This window comes from Diceros bicornis, chromosome 2, assembly GCF_020826845.1.
Source record: "Diceros bicornis minor isolate mBicDic1 chromosome 2, mDicBic1.mat.cur, whole genome shotgun sequence".
Taxonomy (NCBI): Eukaryota; Metazoa; Chordata; class Mammalia; order Perissodactyla; family Rhinocerotidae; genus Diceros; species Diceros bicornis.
The window spans coordinates 72683497-72701817 of NC_080741.1; the positions used below are offsets into that span (position 1 = coordinate 72683497).

The following is an 18321-nucleotide window of genomic DNA, read 5'->3' on the forward strand; positions in this document are numbered from 1 at the left end:
TAAAAGTTTAGTTGAATTTGGAAAAAGGAAGTAAAAGAAAGAAAAACAAACACACATCTACCCATGTTCTCCTATCCAATGATGGTAATATAGTATTTACCTCCACTCAATATGGCACATCTTACTACAGTAGAAATGGTAAGGAAGGAAAGAAAGAGGAGAAAATACACAAAGAATTTTGGAGCCACAGATAATTTAATCAATACGATCATAGATTTTTTACATGGAAGGAGCATGATATGAAAACACAAACACTTCTATTTCCATTTTTGAAATGTGGTAGTATGGATAATGAGCTTACTTGTTTTTATAAACCCAAATTCTTGATGATCAGCACTAAAATGTGACTACAGATAAAACAGCCTGTGTTAGAGCATAGAAAAAGACTGGAGCTTGGCCTTAGACAGAACAATCCTAATGGACATCAGACAATCCATTCCACCTTCCAGACATTCTATAGAACATCAAATGTCAGAAAAAAACAAAAAACTGCCATCAATCATTTAGATACTTCTAGTACACTTGGATGTTCCTTGTCTTATAGACAAATTATCCAGATGTTAAACTAATTTTTTCAGTTTCCACTTGAAAGCTTTGTGTCATCTAGGTCTAGTCAACATTGAATTAATTTTTTCCTTTTCCTCCAACATAATAAGGATCACATTTCTGAAAACACTGTTGTTATACACCATGGTCTAGAGATTGTGGTTAATCTGATATTCTAGTTATCTGAGTTATACATTCAATTAGGCATCATATCGATTTTGTATCATTGTTTTTACTCACATCTCTGTTTATATCTTATCTCTCCTTCTTCACAGAAACTCCTTGAGGAAAAGGCCTAAACTCAAGCATCCTCACACCATTCATGGTGTTTTTAGTATCATGCTTTACATGCATTATTCCTAATTAATAGACGTTTTTCGAATGGGTATATCTGGTCATCCTTATTACATCTGAATGACCAATATTCAAAGAGCTATATTACAAAGATAAACACAGGAAGTGTGTCCAACATGAATGTAACTTTCTTAATAATACAGAAGATATTTTAGGGGTCTATGGTACTTCGAGGTCATCATTACAAAACTTGAAGGCTCCTGAAGTATAGAATTGGCGAATGCTGTTTAATAGAGGGCTAGGTGATAAGATGGTAAATTACGTCACACTCTTGTGTAACACCTTCCCACGATTTCCAGGACTCTTAAAGACCAAATTCCACATATGTCCCAACATGGCTTATTCCTTGCCCATATCTTACACTTGCAGCCTCAGCTCACACATTTGTCCTATTCTCTGTACTTCAGTCACATTTTTCTGTTTTTCACATCTTCAGAGGCATCATAATTCCTCCTGCTACAAGCCCTTCACCACGTTATTCCTCTATCAGAAATCCTCCAACCTGTTCTTCCCTAACCTGCCAATGCCTACTCATCCCTCAAGGAGGTGTTTTGAGATAGCTTCTGCCTTCCATATGAGTGAAATTCCTTGGTTATATGCCCTTACAGCCCTCAGAATACTTATTGAAGTTTATGATTATGCATTCATAGAGAGAACACTGGAATAATGTTGATATTCCCCCATTATACTTGAGTCAGCATGAAAGCAGAGTCCTCACCTGATTTGTTCACTATGAGGTCACCAATGCCTAGCACAGTGCTTAGCAGAAAGGAGTTGTTCAATAAACATTTGTGAATGAATCAATGAATAAATATGTGATTTTGCCTTCTGACTACTTCATATACATATAAATATATATGTTTGTCATACACACAAGTGTTTTCTATTTGGAATATTTGTGCAGAATTACATCTGAGGCTCAGTGAGTCTTTTTAAGCATATTTGAAATAGCAGGTGACTCATTAACTTGGACGTTATGAAAATTAGTTGGAATTCTCATTACTCTAAGCCCAATACTTTGTTTCCTTAATCAAATATATTGTCCATGGTAACAGTTAAATCCAGTGCTGGTATGAAATTTGCCAGAAATTTCTGTCCATGTGAGAATCACGTCATACTCCTGGCTACAACATGAACTAATATTTATCAGTGAGAGTATTCAAAGCAACATGAAACCTTTTGAATTCAAAGAATCAATGAAAATGTCAATTACTGCTAGACAGACAGGCAGAAAAGAATATAATCTTGTCTGTACTTCTCTCGTCCTGTAAGACTTATGCTCCTGTTCCATTTTCTGAGCAATCTAGTAAAATTCAATTTACTTTTCCAATTTGTCTCCAGCCAAGCTTCCTTCTGTCAGCTACGCAGACATTTCAATGCTGGTCATGTAGAGTAGCAGGAGAAGGACAAGGAGAATGAAATTACCTGTGCATTTGCGATCTGTGTCTTCTTTCTTTGACCCACTAATCGTCAGCTTGCAGTTGAAGTTTTCTTCCCAGTATTCGGCAAACCATACATTTCTTCTGTTGTTCTCAAGAGTGCGGGACGTAAAATAGGCATCAAACCCTAAAGAGAGTTAAATGAAAAGGTCATTGCTTGCTGGGTACTGCTAGAACATTCGAAAATAAAACACCAATGATGGTTTTTCTTTGTTTTAATAGACTAGATGCTCTTTTGTGTCAATCAAAAAATTAAAACTTATCAACAGAAAAAAAATCTTCTAATGTTAACTTATGGCTAAATCTCTAGTGCAATCTGTCAGGCAGATGTGTGGCCTACAAATGACTTTTTCACAATAAAATCTGCATTAGAGACCTTAGGGATGACACAACGATCACATCATGCCTTGCTTCTCTAGTAAACCAGATCAGGAACAAAGCATCACCATCATCATCATGAAGATAGTAACTGATAATTTCAGTGCTTACTATGGATCAGACTCCATGCTTTACATAGATCCTTTTATTCATCTCAACAACTTATGCAGTAGTTACTATCATTTCAATTTTGCCAACGAGAAATAGAGGCTTAGATGAAATAATAATGTGCCCAAGGTCAACCATTACACCATATTCTGCATCCCTGACCACGAGCTATTGACCTGTGAATATCATTTTAAGAACCCTCTTTCATTTAGTAATGTCCCATTATGTAATTGACTTTTTAGTCAAAATTGAATTTTTTGTTGTTGTTGTTGAGGAAGATTGGCCCTGAGCTAACATCTGTGCCCCATCTTCCTCTATTTTATGTGGGACACCTGTCACAGCATGGCTTGATAAGCGATGTGTAGGTCTGTGCCCGAGATCGAAACCTGCAAACCCTGGGCCACTGAAGTGGAGTGTGTGAACTCAACCACTATGCCAGATGGCTGGCCCCTGAAATGGAAGGTTTTTTTTTTTTTTTTTTTTTTGGCAAGGAAGACTAGCCCTGAGCTAACATCCATTGCCAATCCTCCTCTTTTTGCTGAGGAAGATTGGCCCAGGGCTAACATCCGTGCCCATCTTCCTTTACTTTATATACAGGATGCCTGCCACAGCACAGCCTAAAAGCAGTGTGTAGGTCTGCGCCCAGGATTCAAACCTGTGAACCCCAGGCTGCCAAAGCAGAGTGCGTGGACCCAACCATTATGCCACTGGGCCGGCCCACGAAATGGAAGTTTTTGAAGACGCCATAGGTAAACCAAGCCGAACATAAGCTCCATGCTGTTCACAAAGAGTGTGAGATGAGCAGAGATCCAAGATGCCGGGTCCCCAGGAATCTCTAGCTACCTCATTAGGATAGTGCAACTTGAATCGTTCCAGTGAAGCTAGAAGGTCTTGTGAGAATCAGAATCAGATTGGATTCAGTATCACAAGACGTGGGTTTGAGCCCCAGCTCCACTAATCTCACTAAGTTGTGGAAACATGAGCAAGTACACATTTAACCTTTCTGGTCTCCTTGTTATCTATCTGTAAAAACAAAGATGACACCACCTCCTTCCCTCACAGTGTCTTGTTCATGGCAGTGGGAAGACTTTAGAAACTTATAGAGTTTAAAGTCAAGAATCACAGAAAAAGATGGATTTACTTTCACATTAAATTATTCAAAGTGTTCCCTTAACTTTAAGGCCATAAAAAAAAAAAAATAGCTTCAGACCATAAACTCTATGAGAAGAGCATGTGAGGTTAATTTTCTTCACCACTACCTTCCCAGCACAGAATTCACGGTTTGACATAGAGTAAGCCTACTATAAAGAGAGAATTGGAAATAAGAGTAAAAGAAACGGAAAGAAAAAGAAAACCTATAAAGCAAAGGAGACTATATAGCATTTTAGGGAAAATAAAAATAATATTCTATATTTCTTAGGCCATTTTCCAGGCTGTTGTCAGAACATGATAGTCTTGACCAGGTACCCAGCCAACTGTCCTTTTCTAGTCACCACCTTAACTGATTTGACAGTGATCTGGCTGTAGTATCTGATCATTCAGATATCAATACTGATTGATTAACCTGTCCGGCTGGAAGTCCTCCTCCTGCCTCACTGTTCTCCCACAACCCTGCCTCCAGATGACTGTTCAGTAGAATAATATAATATTCCTAAAGAAAGGAAAATCCTGGGGGAAAGACAGAGGAGTCCTGCATGTTTTTAAGATCACTACATGTATGCACTTGGTCATGTACATACATACACACACACATGGTGACTAGTGATCAACTTTCATTTTTCTCTCCATCTTTCCTCCACAAAGAAGAAAAACGGCAGATTAATCAACAGTGGTAGATTGTGACATCAGTGGCCCCTGACGGACCAGGCTTCCTGGGCTTCACACCTGTGTGTAGTCCCCTCTTACATACTGCGTCCTTATCCCTGGGACATTGGCAGGTGCAGTGCAAGCAGCGCCTGGGAAACCCTATGCCCACTGTGGCTTGTCCTCATGGAATTCTTTTTCTTGGAATCCAGCTGCCATGTTCTAAGAGATTTGATTGAGGGATGTGAGGTCACGTGGAAAGGGGGGAGCCCAGCCAGACCCTAGCCCTCTCAGTAAATCCTTTTTGCCCATTCCAGTCCTTCAGCTGATTGCAGAAGAACCACTTAGCTGAGACCAGCCCCGATTGCAGAATTGTGGTGATTTGTCTTTTAAGCCACTACATTTGAGGTGGTCTATTACGCAGCCATAGACAACTGAAACACTCCTTCATTATCACAGCACCTTGAGCCCTTCTCTGTGTAACACCCAAACGACAACGTGCTCTTAAAGAAGTAGTGTCCTCAACAAAACACAAAGGGGCTTCAGAAACAAACTCTTCGGCCACATGCCACAGGTCTGAAGCCCGAGCCAAACTCAGAACAGGAACTACTAAAACGGCTTAACTTGTAGTATGGACACATACATTCCCCAGCTCAGAAGAAAACATCTTTGGAGGAAACTTCATCATTGAGCAAATCTCTCTCTTCAAAAAGCCTCTCTCTTCAGCCTGTGTCTGCTGGAAATGCAAAAGCATTTGATGAAGGAAGGACTAGTTTGCAGCTAGGGAACACGCAGGTAGGTGACTGGGGAACATTTAAAAGAGCAGAAAAGGAAGGGGAAGCAGCAGCTGCTTCCTCTTCCCTCTCTTCTAAGTGAGAACCAACAGATTTCTGGAAAGAAAGTAAGCACTGCAGAGGCTGTCTGCACGCACCGTGGCAGGATGTGAATGAGGGGAAGACTTGCCTAGCAAAACCTCTGTCCTTTTCACTCACGTACCTGGCTGCCTCGCAGCTTTCTCCCCCTCCTCCTTGCAGCGGGGCCGCTGGCCACCCTCGCCTGCTGGCCACCCTCGCCTGTAGGCTGCGCACTGTTCTTGCTTCTCACATGCATTTCTATATGAAGTTCCTGGAGCTCTCATATGATGCAGATTTTGATTCAGGAAGTCAGGGGTGGAACCCAAGATGCTGCATTTTTAACAAGCCCCAGGTGATGTTCATGCTGCCCAGACCTTAAGAAGCAGGGCTCTAATGCAAATCTTGCATTTTTAACAAGCCCCAGGTGATACTCATGGTGCCCACACTTTGAGAAGCAGGACTCAAGAGCAAATCCCGAATTTCAGCAGGTGGTATTTGAGCAGTTCCAACCCAACTTTCCAGATCTCAGCATTGTCACCCTCCCAGCCTCGAATTTGTGCCTCGGTCCAGATGAGAGGGGCTTTGCTTTGCTTTGCTTTTGTAGTTGAGACTTTCTTAGTACCCTTCTCAGTATGACAAGAACCCTGCCTTGCCATCCCACAGCCTGCAGATGGCCCTGGGGAGGTGCAGCATGCTTTATTACCTGTTGATAAATTTCCTGGCGCACTCACTCCGTCTATATAGCCCTGAGCATTGCTGCTCTGGGCCCCTTTGCAGCCTCCAAAGGCTGAATTCCTCACCTGGGTCTCTTGTTATCACTCTGGGCTCTCCAGCTCAGAATTTCAAACGTGATGCTGTGACTTAGTGTTTCTAAGGAAGTAACCTGAAATAGCCCTATGTCTTCTCTAACTCCTTCGAATCTCCACGGGCCTTGAGGGGAAAACTCAGAGCCCTCAGCCAGGTACTAACATAGCACATAGTTGCTTTCAAGTGGTTTCCTAGAGACTTGAACTGCCAGCCTGCATGAGATCTGCACCTTCTTCCTGTCATTAGGGAAGCCACAGAGCGTAGTGGAGAACATAGACATCGGAGTCACAAGGTGTGGGTTTGAACCCAGCTTTGCCACTTTCTACCTGTACGGCCTTGAGCAGGTTACTCAGCTATTCTGTGTCTCAGTTTCCTTATCTGTAGAATGGGGTTAATATTATACCTACCTCACAGGGTTGTTCTGAGGATTAAGTGAGCTATTATTTGTAAAGTACTCAGCATTGTGCCTGATAAAGTAAAATAGTAACCGTTGGTTGTTCAATAAACACATTCATCCATTGAATATTTACTGAACATTTACTCTGTGACAGGCACTATTCTCTGCACTCACAAACCTTGGGATTAAAACCTACATAACCCTCATTGGATTTATAGCCAGACTGGTGGGGAAGGTAGACTTTAAAAAGTATCGTTTAAATAAATATAAAATTACAACAGTGATGATTTCCATGAAGGAAGTGTGCACAATGCTTAGGGAGCACAGAGGAGGAGAGAACTGTCTTGGAATCAGAGAGGGCTTCCTGGAGGGAGTAGATACATAGATGAGAAAAGGGAAAAATAGGTTTCAACTGGGAGTAGGGGAAGGGCATAAACTGGACATTCATTCAGAGGGAATAGCATGTGCTATGTCTTAAGAATATCGAAATCATTCTAGCATTACAAAATATCCCAGGAACCCTAGGCCTCAAAATCAACAAATACGAATGGACCATCTTCTATGTACATGCAATCTAATATTGCCACTAAAATTCTAATAAATCAGAGGCATAAACGTTTATCCAATAAATAAATAAATGTATGATAGTCTTCCAAGTAGTTGTCAAAAATCCTGATGTCGGGCAGATTTCTACTTGGTCATACAAAAAGTTGCACTAACAGTTATAATTACAAAAATAATAAGCATTTTGTATTCATTTTCTCATTGTGTCACAGAAATCTTAGGAAGGAGGTACTAACCATATCCATGCTTTAGAGGTAGCAACTGAGGCTCAGAGAGGAATCTGGACCCACACCAGCCTGTTTCTTGACCCAGGTTTTTGACTTCCATACCATAAAGCAGTGATTCAAACATTTTGGTGGGAATCACAATAATCCTGAGAGCTGATTAAAAAAATAGAGACCAGGGGCCGGCCCGGTGGTGCAAGCGGTTAAGTGCGAGCGCTCCACTGCAGAGGCCTGGGGTTCAAAGGTTCGGATCCCGGGCGTGCACGGACACACCGCTTGTTAAGCCATGCTGTGGCGGCGTCCCACATAAAGTGGAGGAGGATGGCCACGGATGTTAGCTCAGGGTCAATCTTCCTCAAGAAAAAAAAAAGGCGGGGGGGAGGATTGGCATCAGATGTTAGCTCAGGGCTAGTCCTCCTCACAAAAAAAAAAAAAAAAAAAAATAGAGACCAGGCTCAGTGAGGTAGGTCAGCCCTGGATTTTGTTTTTCCCCAAGTTCCCCAGGGGAGTCTCACATCCACCAAAGACTGAGAAGCACAGCTTTGGAGCACTGCTGCAGCCCACTTACCATGCCACCTCTCCTCTCCCTCTACTAGATGCCCTATCTCCAAATTACTACATCAGCCATCAATTTCACTACGCAACTGGGTGTTTCAACAAGTGGATGAGCAAAACAATTACACGGTCAGATGTTGGAATGGGTGAGTCAATCAAAATGGTAAAACTGGCAACATGGGCTGATGGTGCTGGAGCAAAAGCCAGTTGCAGAAAACAGAGCTCCTCTCAGACAATTCAAAGACGCAAAGGCAGAGGTCAAACAGATGTTATTCAATTTAGTGAATCCTTGCTGATTTACCTCAGCTTAGCTGAGTCCAATTTCTTTTAGGACCTAACAATGTGTTTATTTCTCTTTAGCAGGGCTGTGGCAACAGATCAATTGTCTTACTGGTTCCCTCTACTCATTCTCATTCACAAAGATTGAAATTGTCCATGAGATATTCAAGTTTTTAAAAGAGACTTTGCTGTGGCCATGTATTCACAATGTCTCAGAATGTTCTTGGCAGCCCTTTGGGTTAGGCACACACCACAGCTCTGCTTTACTAACAGACAAGGAGCTTCTGACAAGGGGTGGTCCACAGCTTCCTCTCTGGCAGCAGTCACTAACCCATCACTCTTGGCCTGTCATCACCATTTCTGTAGCTTAGTGATTTTTCCTATCTTTTTTTAAGGAATAGGCTATTTAATACAAGACACAGTCACCAAGGTGCAACAGAGAGTCAGGGATAGAAGCAGAAATTAGAATAACTCTAATAATCTAACATAGTAGTATATGTACATAGGGGTGTGTGTGTGTCACAGAATTAAGATTTTCTTCTCATTCCTACTAGAGCTCAGAAGAAAAGTGATCTGGACACACATCCTTTATTATTAGTTAAATTAACAGAGTTCTTAAATGTAACCCAAGACACCAAGACTAAGGTTTCAGTTCACAGAAAACAATAAGAATTATGTTAAACGAGAAAGGTCATTCTTTTATGTGGAGTTGATGAAATTCCTAGTATTAAATTGTTTCTTTTGTTGGATAAATGATTTTATTTTCAGAAATTAATCTACATGTGATTCTAAAGCAAATTCCCATTGGGTACATGTTGAACAATATTCCTATAATCTTGGAAGTAAACTTAGAACGACATTGAAATAATGAGCAGAGTTTTAGCTGGCCTTACAACTACACTTCATTGGTTCTTTCCTCTTTTAACTGGGTGCTGCTCTCAAAACACTTCCTGAAATTTGGTTGAGACAAGAGTGTGCAAATCAATAGACACATAATTCATCCTGTGCAGTATGTTTGGAAGGTAACCTTCCCAGCTGAGAAAGAAGAAAGCTCTTACAAGTGTGTAGTATGAAAGGAAAGCTATTGGCATCAAGAGAAGGTCAGAGGACGCAGCTGCCTGCTCGGCCAGGGTGAAGGCAGGCTGACAGATACTAATGGAGATTCACACAGCATCAGAAAGTGACCGGTAGCCCTGATCGCTGCGTTATTCACACAGGTTGTGTATTACAGCTTAGAACATCTCTGTCAGCCTAAATGGCAGGGAGCACCCAAGGCTTCCTATTCACTGGCCTATAAAGGAGAGGCTGTTAGCTCTCCCTGGTCTGCCTCTGACTCAGGAAGGATGTGCTCATGATTCACAAACACACAGCTCCTGGCACATCATAGGGATGCGATACTAACAGAATAGATGAATGAATCAATGAATAAAAAGAGGAGGAGAAAAGACAGATGGGGACAGAGAGAGAGGGAATGAGAGAAAGAGAGAGAAGGAGGGAGGGGTAGGGGGAGAGGGAAAAGAGAAGGAAGGGAAGAAAGGGAAAAGAAGGGAAGGGAGTAGAGGAGAGGGAGAGAGGAAAAATGAGGAGGAGAGGGGAAGGAAGACAGAGACGTCGATGAGGATAAGAAGCAGGGAACTCACATCTCCTGCTGCTGAGAGGGTAAATCACAACAAATTTTGCAAACAGGTCTGTATTTGTTTTATGCCCTTTTCTATAACTCATTATAGTGGGTTGAATTGTGGCCCTCAAAAAAATGTGTTCATGTCCTAACCCCCTGAAGTTGTGAGTGTGACCTTACTTGAAAAATATTTGGATGTTGTATAATAAGAAATTACATTGCAAATGTGGTTAAGGATCTTGAGATGAGTTCATCCTAGATTATCTGTGTGGTCCCTCAATCCAATGATAAGTGTCTTTATAAGAGACACACAGAGGAGAGACACACAGGGAGAAGAGGCCATGGAGAAAGTCATGTGAATATGGAGGCAGAAACTGAAGTGACACAGCCACAAGCCAAGGAACAACTTGGAGCCACCAGAAGTTGGAAGAGGCAAGGAAGGATCCTCCCCTAGAGTCTTCAGAGGAAGCACGGCCCTGTCAATGCCTTAATTTTGGACTTCTAGAATTGTAAGAGAATAAATTTCTGTTGTTTTAAGCCACCAAGTTTGTGGTCATTTGTTATGGCAGCCCCAGGAAACAACTACACTCATATTAAGCAAAAAATCCTATTGTTGTATGCACTGTTCTACAGCTTCTGTCCAGTCTGAAAGATAGCATTTGTTTCTCAGATGTCACAAACTGATGGCTTGTGGAACATATTTTACCTATAGTCTTGTCCTTTCTATTTTGCCCCAGAGTATTTTTAAAACTAATTTAAAAATCAAGAGATTTCACTTATAAGTCCAGATTTCTGGCTTCACTTGTAAGGTTAGAAGATCTGAGAACATAGACCCCATTCCCAAGTGGCAGCCATCAGCAGGTGCTGAAGAACAGATTCCCTTCAGGTGGGCCTGAGCTAGTCCACTCACAGGATTTCCCTGCCACATCTGATAGTTTCAACCTGGGCCTCTTTCCTGATTTGTAAGATGTGTGGTTGTCACGGCAGACACAGGGCTTTCCACCACCAAGAAATGCATCTGTCTTCCTTTAACACCTTTGCTGCAACTTGAGTGATATACAAACTCCACTGAAATGAGAAATACTATCTTAGGCTCCTAAGAATATATCCTTGAGAAAGCTACTAAAACCATTGGGAAGTTGGGAAAGCAGCAGGATGCAAAACTGATGCAGAGAAATCATCTCTCTTCATAAACACAAACAAAATCACTTAAAAGAGGTAGTGGGGGGCCGGCCTGGTGGCGCAACCAGTTAAGTGCGCACGCTCTGCTGTGGCAGCCCGGGGTTCACTGGTTCGGATCCCGGGCACGCACCGATGCACTGCTTGGCAAGCCATGCTGTGGCGGCATCCCATATAAAGTGGAGGAAGATGGGCACGGATGTTAGCCCAGGGCAAGTCTTCCTCAGCAAAAAAAAAGAGGAGGATTGGCAGATGTTAGCACAGGGCTGATCTTCCTCACACACACACACAAAAAAAGGTGTAGTGGGAGAGAAGACCACAATTAAAATAGCTACCAAAAAAAAAAAATACCAATCCAAGAACAAGTGTATCTTCCCATTTAATCAGGTTGACTTTTGTCTTTCAGTAGAGTTTTAAAGTTTACCTTATGTCCATTGCCTTGAGGCTAATTTGTAAATTTTATGTGATCTTATTAAAAATATTAACATTTTCTTTTCCTAGAGTGAAACAAATTGCTTTTAAAGTTTATATCAAAAAATATAATAAAGAGGAGAACTCTGAAAAAGAAGAACATGTGTGCATGAGTGTTGGGGGGTATTGAGGAAGAGGAGTGAAGAAAAGGAGAGCAAATCCTACCAGATGTGATATTATAACAACAGATTGTAAATTCTCTACGATTCAAAAAGAGTAGTCCTGACACAAGAATAAGGAGACTGATGGACCACTGGAATAGAACCGAAAGTCCAGAAATAGACCCAATTGCACATGGGAATTTTATATAACAGAGAATAAAGGGAGCATTTCAAATCACTAGCGACATGCTGCTCTTTTAATAATAATCTAATAAACAACAATCAGTTGGATAATTGTTGGTTTGCAAACTTGGGAACTTCATGGGTTAAATCTGAAACTGCCTCGCCAAACATGGAGGGCAAGGAGGGAAAGAGGCAGAACACTCTAGATTGGTAGGTGGTAGGTTTAATAAGCAAGAGAACTTACTTACAAGGCTTGTCTTAGGCAGGTGCAAGAGGAGTAGATCTCTGCACCCAGTCACCAGAATCTTAAAAGTATATATAGAGGCCTTAACGGAGTTCAGTCACATATACCATCTAGATGTTCTCAAGGCGACCTTACTCTCTTAAAGCTACTTCTTGCAAAACAGCCCTCACTTTGGGAACTGTGGGCAGAGCCCACATTCCAAGGACAGGGGAGGGACTGAGGAGCCTCTGATTGTGAATCCAGCTTGAGGGTCAACCAGTGGTCATGTCCTCTTGATGACCTCCTCCAAAATAATGATCAAATTGGATCCCAGTAAGAAATTTAACATTGTATTAGCCCACAAGAAATACGAGAAGCACTGCATGTATTTAACCATAGTAGGCGAATTTTGGGTTTCCAGTTTCTGCAAGAGGATGACTTTTGCACAGTTGTAGGAACTGAGGATCCTTCACCCTTGCTCTGAGGCCACCTGCTACAGGATGTCACAGTGGGTTCCAGTGCCACGTGGCACGTTCCCCGATACTCTCTGCAGTGGCCCTGCAGAGGCCCTGCCTGCACTTGTGCAGAGCTGTGGATGGTCAGTTCCTTGTCTGCCTCTCTTGCAAAACTTGAAGTTTCTGGTGGACAGAGACTGTGTTCTACTCGTCTCTGCCTTCCCAATTCAAGTTCCTGTAAACATTTATTGAAGTAAATTGAAGTCGGAGACGTAAATCAGTTTGGCAAGAAGATCATTACTGATCTACTGGGACAAATCTAGGCTTCCAGATGCACCCACAAATTTTCTGGCTGTACCTACTGATGAGAGTGATGGAAACCAGCCATTATTTTTGAGAAAACAAATAAGAATTATTGCAATGGAAATTATTCCACAAAGAACAAAAATCTCATGGGAAGTATTTATGAACGAGGTAGAGGAAATAATGTTTGCAATATTATTCCACAAAATGCCTGCAAAGGGCTGTTGCATATTACATAATGCTAGAATGCCTGCCATTTTTCATTCCTTTAAACTGCCTAGGAAACAGAAGGGCATTTTATTTAATCTGAATATACTTACACTGGAATGAAAAAGGGTATAAACAGTACATATTAATCGATGGTTCAATTATTAAAAGCAGACTCTGAAACTGGAATTCTAGGGTTCAGTTCCTAGTTTTGTTACTTGCTAGCTAGATGACCTTGAGCAAATGACCTAACTAGTTTAAGTTTCTCAATTTATAAAATGGGGATGATGATAATATCCACTCCACAGGATTGCTGTGAGGCTTCCACGTGAGAATATATGCAGTGTTTAGAACAACGTATGGCACATAGTAAGAGTATAAATATTAACTACATTGAAAGAAAATGAACACAAACCCACATGTAAGGTGAGAAAGAGAGAGACAGAGACACAATAAGAGGAAATTTAGGAAACTTTGAACTTTAACACTAGGGACTATGCGTGAAATATTCAGCTATCAAGATTGTGGCTTTGGAGTCAGATAGACCTGAGTTTGAACCCTGGTTCTGCCAACTACTAGCTATTTTATTTAACTTATCTTATGTTAAGTTGGTCACTTGGGTTTCTGTTGTTTGTGTTTTATTGTTGAACTGTATATTTGTTTGCTTATTCATTTTTTCATTCATTCATTCACTTATTCCAGAAAAGACTTAAAATTCCACCTCCGTTTCCTCATCTATAAAATGAGGATAGTACTACCTACCTTATAGATGGATGTAAAATTTAAAATATTAAGGCTAAACCAACTAACATCTTAAAGTTGCTAAGTAAATGCAGGTTCCTTTCCTCTTGTTAATATATGCAGTTTTAATATCAGTTCCAGACAGTATAAAGTTACTTCCATCCTTGAAAGCCCCTTATTGTTTTCTTATGCCATGTGCAGCCATGTGAGCTGAATAGACTAAATATATGTTGCTTTGGTGCTGCTCAGAATGCACAGTCAGTAGAGATGAAAGATAAAATGCTATCCCTCGAGTGGCTGCTTTTGGAGGTAAGACTTAAAGAAGCCATCTACCTGGAGGCCACAGGCTGCTTCTGTAGAGTATGGAATGGGTGATGGATCAGGATGTGGAAGGCTCCTGCTCTCCGTCCTTCTACCTCACTCTCATTATGATGCTCAACTGGAACCCTGCCTTAGCTGGTTTGGTGAAGAGCCTGCCTCAGGAGAACCAATCATTCACCAGGTTACAGCTTTACTCTTGGGCTGGATTTTTTATTGCAGTTGCTATAATTTCTTATTTTCCTGCCCTCCTGCCTTCCTCACCTGCCCCTTCCTCCATCTATACTATGTTATTTTTCAAGATATCTCAAATTTCCATATCTTTCTTTCCTCCCCAGTAACAATGAATATAAGAACTGTGATGCTAAGTTGAGGTCCTTTAACTTGAACATACCTATTCTTGCTATGTATATCATGATTACTCAGATAATATCACATGCTCCAATGTCTTCTGAAACATCAAATAAGGATTGAAGTATGTTGCCCATAATTGATTGCCTCTAAGTGCCATTCTTTGAAAATTGTTATGCATTATATGAAAGCTTTCCAAAATTTTAATTAATAATACTTTGCTGTATATAGAGTATACATATGCTTATTCAAGCTTGATATTATCGTAATGAATGTAGGGTCAGACTTACGTTTCCACAGTGAATTTTATGAGCATTTGTAATATACAATTTTTTGTGCAGAAATGTTTAACAACTTTTTGAATCATACTAAATTATCATGATTTATTCATGTGTGTATATAATTTTCCAACAATCGTAATCTTACAAAATAATGAATTTAACCCACAAAAGGATTGACAGTTCAACAAATGGAACTTACCCATTTTTCTAGCCAACAACAGAGTGAAAGCCAGACAAACTTGTCAGAGAATTATTCTGCATTGTGGAAGCTTCACGTTTTATTTTTAATAACCATAGAAGAACTATGTTGCCTGGTTACCGTCTTCATTTTGTACTCTGATCTAAAAATGTCTCAGCAGCCAGAAGTTTTCAGTGAGCTTGACATCTAAATTTATATAATCAAACATCTATAACAATCCAGAAGGAATTTTACCAAAACGATATTTCATTTTCTTCCTAATCACAGATTCAGCCATTGCCTAAAGATTGGGTGAAAAAAATTAACTGACATTTTGAAGGAAAGACACTAAGTTATGCAGATCTGAGAGGAAAGTAAAAGTCTAGGAAAAAAAATACAAAGAAAACCTTGAAAAACAATAATACCACTGTCCTAAGTATGTGGCCATTTACTCTTTGAATTCCCAAGGAAATATAAATCAAAGGAAGACAAATTTTTTGAAGACTGAGAAAAGCTTAAATTGATATTTAAAATATCATCTAATAATTTCATGACAAAGGTCACTTTCATCTTGGGGTATTTTCAGGTTTGAGTAGAACTGTCTAACATCTTGGCATTTTGATCCCTATTCCAGCAAATACTAAAGCATGTTATTTTGATGTATATTATTTATCCATGTATTATTTGGCATATTAATGAAGACATCATACTTTCAGAAATGTAAAAACAAGCTGAGAATAGATGTCCCATGTAAATAAATGTCGTATGTAAAGATCAAGTTCAAGAAGCAAATTCACATCATTTCATTCACTCACCACCCACGTCACCAAGATATTTCTGAGGTGGAGACATGGCATTAGGTGCTGTAATAGGAAAGGTTATTTGTACTGAACTCTTCTCTCTTTTGTTTTTGAGTAATTATATCCTATTTTCCAGGAATCCACTTACACATTCATATGGTTGTGCTAGGTGTTGACTGGCTGAGTTAGAGGTGAGCACCTAACCCAATCGGGGTCAATCTAATCCCCTTCCCAGGCAACCTGAAATCAGAAATACAGTCATGAATTGCTTAAAGATGGGAATAAAGTCTGAGAAATGCATCGTCAGGCGATTTTGTCGTTGTGCAAACATCATAGAGTATACGTACACAAACTTACATGGTATAGCCTACAATACAATATAACACCTAGGCTATATGGTATAGCCTATTGCTCCCAGACTACAAACCTGTATAGCATGCTACTGTACTGAATACTGTAGGCAATTGTAACACAATGGTATTTGTGTACCTAAATGTATATAAACATGGAAAAGGTACAGTAGAAATATGGTGTAAAAGACAAAAAATGTTACACCTGTTTAGGTACTTACCATGAATGGAGCTTGCAAGACGGAAAGTTGCTTTGGGTGAGTCAGTGAGTGAGTGATGAGTGAGTGTGAAGGCCTAGAACATTACTGTACACTACTCTAGACTTTATAAACACTGCATACCTAGGCTACACTAAATTTATAAAAAAAAAATTTTTTTCTTCAATAATAAATTAACCTGAGCTTACTGTAACTTTTTTATTTTATAAACTTATTTTTTTTAACTTTTTGACTCTTTTATAATAACACAGCTTAAAACACAAACACATTGTACAGCTGTACAAAAATATTTTCTTTCTTTATATCCTTATTCTATAAGGACTTTTTTTATTAAAAACATTTTTTTTTTTAACTTTTTAAATTTTTTTGTTAAAAACTAAGACACAAACACACATATTAGCCTAGGTCTACACAGGGTCAGGATCATCAGTATCACTATCTTCCAACTCCACATCTTGTCCCACTGGAAGGTCTTCAGGGGCAATAACGTGCATGGAGCTGTCATCTCCTATAATAACAATGTCTTCTTCTGGAATACCTCCTGAAGGACCTCGTTAAGGCTCTTCTTGAGGAGGTGTCACTCTTTTCAGAAATATGTCCATAGTTGTTTGCTTGGTTTGCTTTTTTTCTTCATCATAGATTTGCTTATAAACAGATAATGCACCATGAACATTCCTCTCTATTAATGAAAACCCTTCAGTGTTAGGATCATGTTTTCAAACTTTTTAAGGAGCTTGTTGAGGTCTGCAAAAGCATCTGCTAAACCCTTCACTGTGAACTTTCTTGCGGGGTCTTCTTTCTTTTCTTCTCCTGCAGTTTCCTTTTCTCTTGCCTCTTCTTCAGCTGTGAGTTCCTGTTCCAGTTCCAACAGCTCCTCATTAGTCAATTCCTCAGGAACCACCTCTGGAAGCTCATCAATGTCATCCTCATCCACACTCAGGTCAAAGTTGTTTGCCATCTCAACCACAGCCTTGTTGATGGGTGCAAGCTCCTTATCCTTGGCAAATCCTTTGAATTCATGGACGAATCTCTTGAGTATCTTCTTCCAGATGCCATTCTTGGTGACATCACACCAAGCCCAAGCAAGGTTCCTGATGCAGTCATAGATGTTGTAATCCTTCCAGAATTGCATCAGTGTCTTCTCAATGTCTTCTTCAGTTGCAGCAATAGCCTGGGCAAAGGTCCTCCTTAGGTAGTAGGCCTTAAAAGCTGCTATAACTCCTTGATCCATTGGTTGGATCAAAGAGGTGGTATCTGGAGGGAGAAACACCACTTTGGTATTGGAATGAAGATCACCAATGAAAGGAAGATGTCTGGGAACATTATCAACAATAAGCACAATCTTGAAAGGTATGTTATTCTCCAAATAGTATTTCTCCATTTTGCTGGCATAGGAATTCAGGAGGGCATCTTGGAAGAGGAGCTGGGTCATCCATGACTTCTTATTGCTCCTGTAGTATGCTGGCAGTGTGTGCTTATTGATGTGCTTGAAGGCCCTGGGGTTCTCACTGTGCCAGGTCACAAAAGGTTTCAATTTGTAGCCTGTGACATTGTCCTCAAGCAAGACTGTTATTCTGTCCTTAAAAGCCTTAAAATCTGGCATTGACTTGGCCTCCTTATGGATGAAAGTCCTTTCAGGCATCCATTTCCAGAATAGGGAAGTTTCATCTATATTGAATATTTGCTCTGGCAAGTAATTTTCCTCCACAATCAGCTTATCTAGAGTTTCCAAAAATTCTTCAGCTGCCTTCACATCAGCACTCACAGACTCACCACTCACTTTCACATTATGTAATTAATAAATGATTCTTGCATCATTTAAACCACCCAGAGCTAGCTGTAAATTCAACATCATAGTCAGGTCCAGCGTTTTCTTTAAACATCACAAACAAACTTTTTGCTTTGGCCGTGACCGTCATGGTGCTCAGAGGGATATGATTCTGTGTCTGGTCTTCAATACGGGTCATTAGAAGTTTCTCCATGTCTGATATAGGCCATTCTTGAATTTTTGTTAGTCTCATTGCGGTCAATGAAGC

General features: G+C 40.2%; 1 protein-coding gene across 7 annotated transcripts in view; it reads right to left on the reverse strand.

The window, feature by feature from the left end:
* Positions 1 to 18321, reverse strand: part of GRM7 (glutamate metabotropic receptor 7) — a 618593-nt gene that overhangs the window by 270624 nt on the left and 329648 nt on the right. For all 7 annotated transcript variants that reach the window (XR_009222992.1, XR_009222993.1, XR_009223005.1 and 4 more), the window contains one exon: positions 2326 to 2466. Coding sequence is in view for 3 of the 7 variants with exons in the window: in XM_058563382.1 (XP_058419365.1) it covers positions 2326 to 2466 (141 nt within the window). In the remaining 4 variants the exon portion in view is untranslated. The remainder of the gene's footprint in view (positions 1 to 2325; positions 2467 to 18321) is intronic.